This window comes from Asparagus officinalis, chromosome 9 (assembly GCF_001876935.1).
Source record: "Asparagus officinalis chromosome 9, Aspof.V1, whole genome shotgun sequence".
Classification (NCBI taxonomy): domain Eukaryota; kingdom Viridiplantae; phylum Streptophyta; class Magnoliopsida; order Asparagales; family Asparagaceae; genus Asparagus; species Asparagus officinalis.
The window spans coordinates 9,867,298-9,874,318 of NC_033802.1; the positions used below are offsets into that span (position 1 = coordinate 9,867,298).

A 7,021-nucleotide genomic window follows, 5' to 3' on the forward strand; every position below is an offset into this window, starting at 1 on the left:
CCCCAAAATCCAAAAAAAAAAGAGGAGAAGACACCTGTTGAACAGTTACGCGACCAATGCTTTTTCTTATATCTAGAATAGTGATTGAGCTTCGCTTCCCTCCTTTTCCTATAGGTGGGAAAGTCTGCAAAAAAGATAGTAATACTCAAACGAAAAGATATATCTATCCAAAAATACAAATCAAAGAAAAATTATAGCCTTTCTAATTTGCATTATTTCCTACCTCCAACCGTTTGATCATCACTGGATTAAGCCCTGCAAGCATTTCCCGTGCAAATTCCTCATCGGTTTTCCATGCATATTCATCAGCTAAATTATTGCAGATAATCAGTAAGTGAAAAACTTCAAATGTAATGGAAAAATTATAGGTTTTCAGTTGAATAGAAGCCTGAATAAATTAAAAAAAAACCTTAACTTTGTGGCGTGTCCGCAAAATCACCCCAACTTTATAAATCATAGAAATTGGAAAATTATCTGAGCTTTTAAAGTTGTACTAAATCCCATGATCTATTGGCAATACTCCTAAACATCATAACAAGTAAAGCAAAATGTCTAAATTGCCATTTTCACATAGGAGTAACTGAGGCAAGATGCCCAGGGAAGAAATAGAATACAAAAGGTAAGAAGACGGGCATGAAAAAGAAAAAAACTAGTCCAAATTCTATTTAGTAAATGTAGAAATTAGAAAAAGGGTAGTTACAAATTATATTTAGTAAATAGAGGTAAATCATACAAAAGTCATCGCGTTCCCATCACATGACAACTTAAAGTACCTGCCTTAGTGAGACAAAGTCAGGGGGTTTCTATGATATATGAACTTCAGAGGTCATGTGCAAAAATCCGTCAATGTTCAGGGGGTTATAGTGAAATTTACCCAAGAAACTAACCTGCAATAACCTGTGGAACCGGAAACTTGACAGGATTGCCCTTCGTCATCCTTAAAACTTCTTTAAACAGTTCTTCAGGAAGAAAACTCTTCAACTTGTCCATCACTTTTCCTTCGAGGATATAGCTTCTTTTACCAGCATACAAGTCCTTTGTTACCTGCTCAAAAGATTCGAAGTTTCCATGGTCTCCTTGGAACAAAGATTTTACTTCTGGGATCACAAAGTGAAGTATTGCTTGAAGAGAGTTCGTAATGAACTCTGATAGCTTGCTCGGGCTGAAACGCTCATCGGGTGGCACATAGAAATCGAGGTTGATCAATTTGTGCCTAGTCTCTGTCATTCGATCTTTGATTGCAAAATTTTAGAGTTAGCTTAAGTTTGTAATTCTGTATGTATAATTAAGGGTTTTTTCATCTAGAAACCACCTTAAATATAGGGTCATCATAAGAAACCACCTTTAAATGTTAATTTGTACGTAAACCACTTTAAAGTTGGGTTTGGATTGCAATCAACTACCTCCCAGTCACAATTTTCAATGAAAACCCAAAATAATCTTACAAAACCCACATTCAAGACAAGTGACTCATTTTGTTAATGTTTAGGTCTAGTTTGGATATAAATCACATTCCTTAAACGTGCATTGTTTAAGGTTATTTTTGGCTTTTTAGTTAATTTTTGATTGGGAGGTGGTTGATTGGAGCAAAAACTCAATTTAAAGGTGGTTCACATATAAATTAAAATTAAAGATGGATTAGGTACAACTCTATGTTTAAGGCTGTTTCGAGGGGAAAAAACTATCATAGAACAGGCACAAGATATAACTACTATAGGCTATAGCAGGGTTATTCAACTAAAACAAGGAATCCTTTGATCCTGTGAAAGTCGCTGCAATACTCGCACTTACTCCATCCTTTATAATGATCCATACGTAGCTAAATTTATAAATTTATGAATATCACATTTTTTTTAATCTACAGTCTCACAAATTTATATATGGAATAGTTATATTCGAATTATTTGTTGACATTTCCAAATGATACAGTTAAATGTAGCATATTAGACCGGTTAGATCATATTTCACTCGCTGGTCAAATATATCAACTATAAAAACTTTTATATACTATAAAAAATTAGTTAAAGGCCAAATAAAATGAAAAAAGGTGAAAACAACATCTGATTAATATTTTTGTGCTTAGTCACTCATCTAATCTTCCTTTGCAAACTTTTACAGTGAGCTTGATCTTACAATTATGTATGCATTTAATAACAATTTGGTTGTCAATTAGGGTGACTTTTCGCAACGGTGTAAAAGCTGCAAGATAATTACTATAGGCTATAGCCTATTTATTCATAAAAAAACAAGTGAAATCATTACTTCATATTATGAAATCTGCCTTTTAGTGCAGCCTTCGACCTAACTCCAGCTTTTCTAAATAGCATTCCATAAAATTTTGATTATTTATACAACCTAAAAAAATCTATAGACTATATAGCTATGCTTGAAAATATCTGGTGACATCACCAAATGTCACAGTTACATCTTGTAACCATACCTTATAGATTTTGTGAATTACCTTTCAGGCATATTCAGGCTAAATCTGGCGTTTTAGAAGCATTATAAAGAATATTAACTATCAACTATTCTATCTGCTATGTTGTACAATGAGTATGCACCATCTGAAAGTTTATGATTTGAGATATGAACATGTTTAAAATTATACCTATACTAAGAGGACGTCCAGTTCTCCCTCGACGAGGGTATGGATATGCTCTAGAACCCCCTAGAACGGGTCTAACATGGTCTTCGCCCTTATCAGGAGCACCAAGATCATTGTAACGATCATAGTCATATATCCGATCCCATGCTTTCCTCTCTCCTCTTCCATTTCCTCTCAAACTGGCAAGCTCCTCTTGTCGCAGTGATCGCAGTGCTTCTGGTGTCTCGCTTGGTAGATAGCTCTGTAGATAAATGATTCACAAGTTAAGATAAACTTTTATGTTAATGAATAAAACATAATGTGATAAATGAGCAGGACCCCTGTACTATTACATAGTTGTGGATAGACCACCTGTATCATAGACTATAACCTGTATTCCGATACTGGATTAACCCAAAATCTTATACTGCTAGCTACCAGTCACAACTTTCAATTCAAGTCTATCACACTCTCCAACTGTTGACTATGAGATATAATGAGAAAGATTATTGCTTCACATTCTAAGGCAAATTTTTTATACTACTTTTGTGTCCTAGGTCACGATAACAAAACTCACCGTATTAGAAAAGAAGAGACGATCAACACTTGTCTTTTTCACCGGATACACCCATGAATTGCAATTAAAGTAGATACTCCCACCATCTTCTCCTTCCACCGTCACAAATTTCAGAAAGAACTCATTCTGATCCCCATTCTTTACAACAATTGCCCCTGGAACTCCAAATTCAGGCTCAATATGCAACAAAACATGATAGGTTATTGTGTTACTCTCTCCGTGTTTTGTGCTCTTCCCATTTTTAAAACTCGTCTCTTCGCTTAACTTGCCTTTACCTGTAGCTGATATGAGAAGAAGGGTTAATTGCGCATAGAACCCTTGTAGTTTTTAGCTGTTTTGTACTTACTTCCCCTGTAGTTTTATTATTGCAGATAGAACCCAAGGGTTAAACTTATTTGACTCTTTTGCCCTTGGTGAAATTTTGGCAGATATTGCCCGCTAAAATTAGTGAGCCTAAGGGTAAAAGTCAACCCGGGAGTCTATCTGCAGCAATGAAACAACAGGGGTAGTAAGTGCAAAACAACGATACTACAGGAGGTTTAGATGGACCAACTTGGTCAAGACTTTTCACAATTTATCATCTTTGAGATTATAACAATACAAATTCTTACTAGGATCAATTTGGGTTTTGCTATAGAGTTGGATGGTGCTCGACTTGCTCGGGCCTGACTTGATTGAGCTTCGAGCAACCACGATGGTTACCTTGGTCGTAGCTGACAGTTCTGGATGTCTAACTAAAGGATTTAGATGGAAACCAAGACATGTTGATTGGAGGAAAGCATGGAGCTTGGAACAATAATCTCGTTTATTTTCTTGAGCCATAAGAGGATGAATGAATGGTTTTGGTATTATGTTTTTTTGCCCAACTTGTGAAGTGTAGTTTGTGTTTACATATAGGAGGGAATAAAGGAATGATTGTTAAGGAAGAAACATAAGAATGTGCAAAAGATGGTTGAAGGCAGAATTGTGCTGGCTTAGGCTTTACCCTTGCATCTGATTCTGATACCTAGACTGTCAATGTTGGTAGAATCAAGCAAGAATTGTCCCTACAGTGGCATTGTTATGTCTAAGTTATTTATTTTGTAACTTTTTATATCTACGGCTTGTTTGAGTCAGGATTAATATTAGATTTCAGAGTGTGAGTTATATTAGAACATCACTGAGTGATCTATGCAGGAAAAATGTTTCAATAGGATTTGAATTTTTGCTAGAGGGCATCACATCATCTGTTTGAATCCTTTTCCATTAGATTTCTTTTAAGTTTGGTTTACAAAGGTCTTTTCAGGGTGCTCTTTAGCTGATATGAGGTTCCAAAGATGAATAGATATCCAAAATAAATATCATCGTGAAAACTCAAGTTATCTTACTAGTTGGGTAAAGTATTACTTTCCAGGGTGATGTTTATTTTGGATTCTCTAGTACAATGCCAGTTAATCAGTCTGTACTGACCTAGTTTAGTAGAACAAGCATTACTGTAGCAACTAATCCCCGTGACATTAAAATGGAGCATCTTCCACTAATCCTATACCATATATTACGAAAAGACCCCCTTTGCTTTTTGTGAGTCACATTTCAAATTAAGTACCGGAAATGCCCCAACACTTCGGAAAAAAACTAAGAAAATGCCTTAACAACAACAACAACATCAACAACAACGCTTCTATCCCAAATGTTTGCGGTTGGCTACATGAATCTTATTCTTCCATTCCGCTCTATTATGGGTCATCTCCTCTGTTAAGCTAAGCATAATCATGTTTGTCTTAATTGCTCCCAACCAAGTTTTTTTAGGTCTACCTCTAGATCTCTTTCCTACATAAATATAATATTATCAATTTTCCTAACCGGTGCACAAGAAAATACCTTAACACTGGGGAAAAAACTACAAAAATGCCATCGCATTGGGAAAAACTATGAAACGCCCTCACACTTAGAAACTTCAACATACATGTGTTCTCACTTGGAAAAAAACTCAAGAATATCTAATGAAATATACATTCCCTTGGTAATTCAACTACGACACTCCTCCATGTCCTATCATGCACGCATTGCGTGCACTGAGATACTAGTATCTAATAAATATAGTTATACATATGATGGCCTTTAGGACGTCCTTACGTTTTAGTTCCCCGATAGTCTTTCCCTTGACATGATAATGGCGGATTTGATCGTTATATCTAAGGTAAAGAAGGGTAACTATTATAAACCCCTAATTGTTTGACCATTTATGAGGAAATCCCCAATCCTCGGCTTTTATTGCGGAACATCTTTTCACTAACATGCTGTTTAGCTCCCTTCAATAAAGCATGTTTCAGTGACATACATGTTTGTTTTCCAAAACTACACTCTTCTTTCTCCTCTCAACATGATGAACCACCATCTTCTTCTTCCTTATAAAGCATGGAGACTTTGCTTTCATTAAGTTTTGCTCAATTTGTGCGTTATCCTACAATTGGCAACCAAAAAGTCACAACATGTTCTAATTACAAATAGTTAAGAGAACGCAAAACTTATGGTGCTTATGTTCATTGAAGCATTTCATCGAATAAATAATGTGTATGACTAACAAAAGTTCACGTCTTTGAGAACTAGAACAAATAATTTCTTTCACTATAACAGAAACACCTATCCATGACAAAGGAAGCATGAAAGTCTAACAAATGTTTCATGAAAGAACAAGTAAAGAAAATCTAACAAACAACAATTATTATCTCCGCAAGAAAATATACAAAACAAAAATTACACCAAACGATGTCAAAATCAAGGGTTTTGAAGAGATTACCTGGAACTTGACCGTGGTTGTGTTTCACAGCTGCTAATTAAAGAGGTGCATATATAATTTAACGGACAAAATTTCAAAACAGTTCTCTTTGGACTTTTAATCCCAAAAAAGACTTATTTCCAACTTATTTTCAGAAACCGACCTGGTTTCAGCCTCAGCGCTGAAATCGGGTCGGTTTCAGAAAAAAAAATTCTGAAATTTAGTAAGCTTTACTAAACTTCTCACGGGAGTTCAACTCCCATGAAGTTTCATAGTTCAAATTTTTTTTTCGAACTATGAAACTTCACGGGAGTTGAACTCCCGTGAGAAGTTTAGTAAAGCTTACTAATCTTCATGGGAGTTCAACTCCCGTGAAGTTTCAAAAAAAATTTCTTAGAAACCGACCCGGTTTCAGCGCTGAGGCTGAAACCAGGTCGGTTTCTAAAAATAAGTTGGAAATGAGTTTATTTTTTTTGCGATTATTATTGTAAACGGGATTGTTTTAAAATTTTGTCCATAATTTAACCACTTACATCGATGATCATATTTCTCATCAGCCAACGTCAGTAATGGCGCATCCGCTGAACTCTAACGCGATCATTTGGTTCAGAACCAACTGTCTCACATATTTGCTCCGCAGTGATGGATGGCTCCACGTTCCTCCTTAAGAGCTCATGAATCTCCACAGTTTCCAACACTTGCTAATGAAGAGTTAGGAAAGTTAGAATCAATAACAACTTGCATTAGATCTACGCATATTTCTTGGCGCTTGAGATATTTGGAGTTTGTTATTAATTGTTAAAATATAAAAATATTATTCTCAACTCTCACAACAATTCTAGAGTTTTGATGTAATAGTTAGCGAGATTTTAAGATTTTATCATAGTAACCCAACTTCAAATTTCACTACTCACGGAGTGTGTATTTCTAAAACGCACAAAAATATAAATTTGAGGTTAATTTTGATTATCAAGAGATCTAATATTTGCTTTTTTATATATAACGAATATATTAATGAACTCTATCGTATCATATGAATTGTATTTTTTCAAAATTATCTTGTTTTCTCATATTCTTTTTGTATCCACATGTATATCCACTT

The 7,021-nt window shown here is 35.1% G+C and overlaps 1 protein-coding gene across 1 annotated transcript in view; it reads right to left on the minus strand.

Moving 5' to 3' along the window:
* LOC109823945 (linoleate 9S-lipoxygenase 6-like) overlaps positions 1 to 5,454 on the minus strand; it is a 9,598-nt gene extending 4,144 nt beyond the window's left edge. The window contains exons 1-6 of the mRNA XM_020390405.1: positions 3,773 to 5,454; positions 3,162 to 3,442; positions 2,609 to 2,846; positions 888 to 1,232; positions 224 to 309; positions 35 to 124 (exon numbers count right to left, since the gene is read on the minus strand). Of these exons, the coding sequence (XP_020245994.1) occupies positions 35 to 124; positions 224 to 309; positions 888 to 1,232; positions 2,609 to 2,846; positions 3,162 to 3,442; positions 3,773 to 3,983 (1,251 nt within the window). The 5' untranslated portion in view covers positions 3,984 to 5,454. The remainder of the gene's footprint in view (positions 1 to 34; positions 125 to 223; positions 310 to 887; positions 1,233 to 2,608; positions 2,847 to 3,161; positions 3,443 to 3,772) is intronic.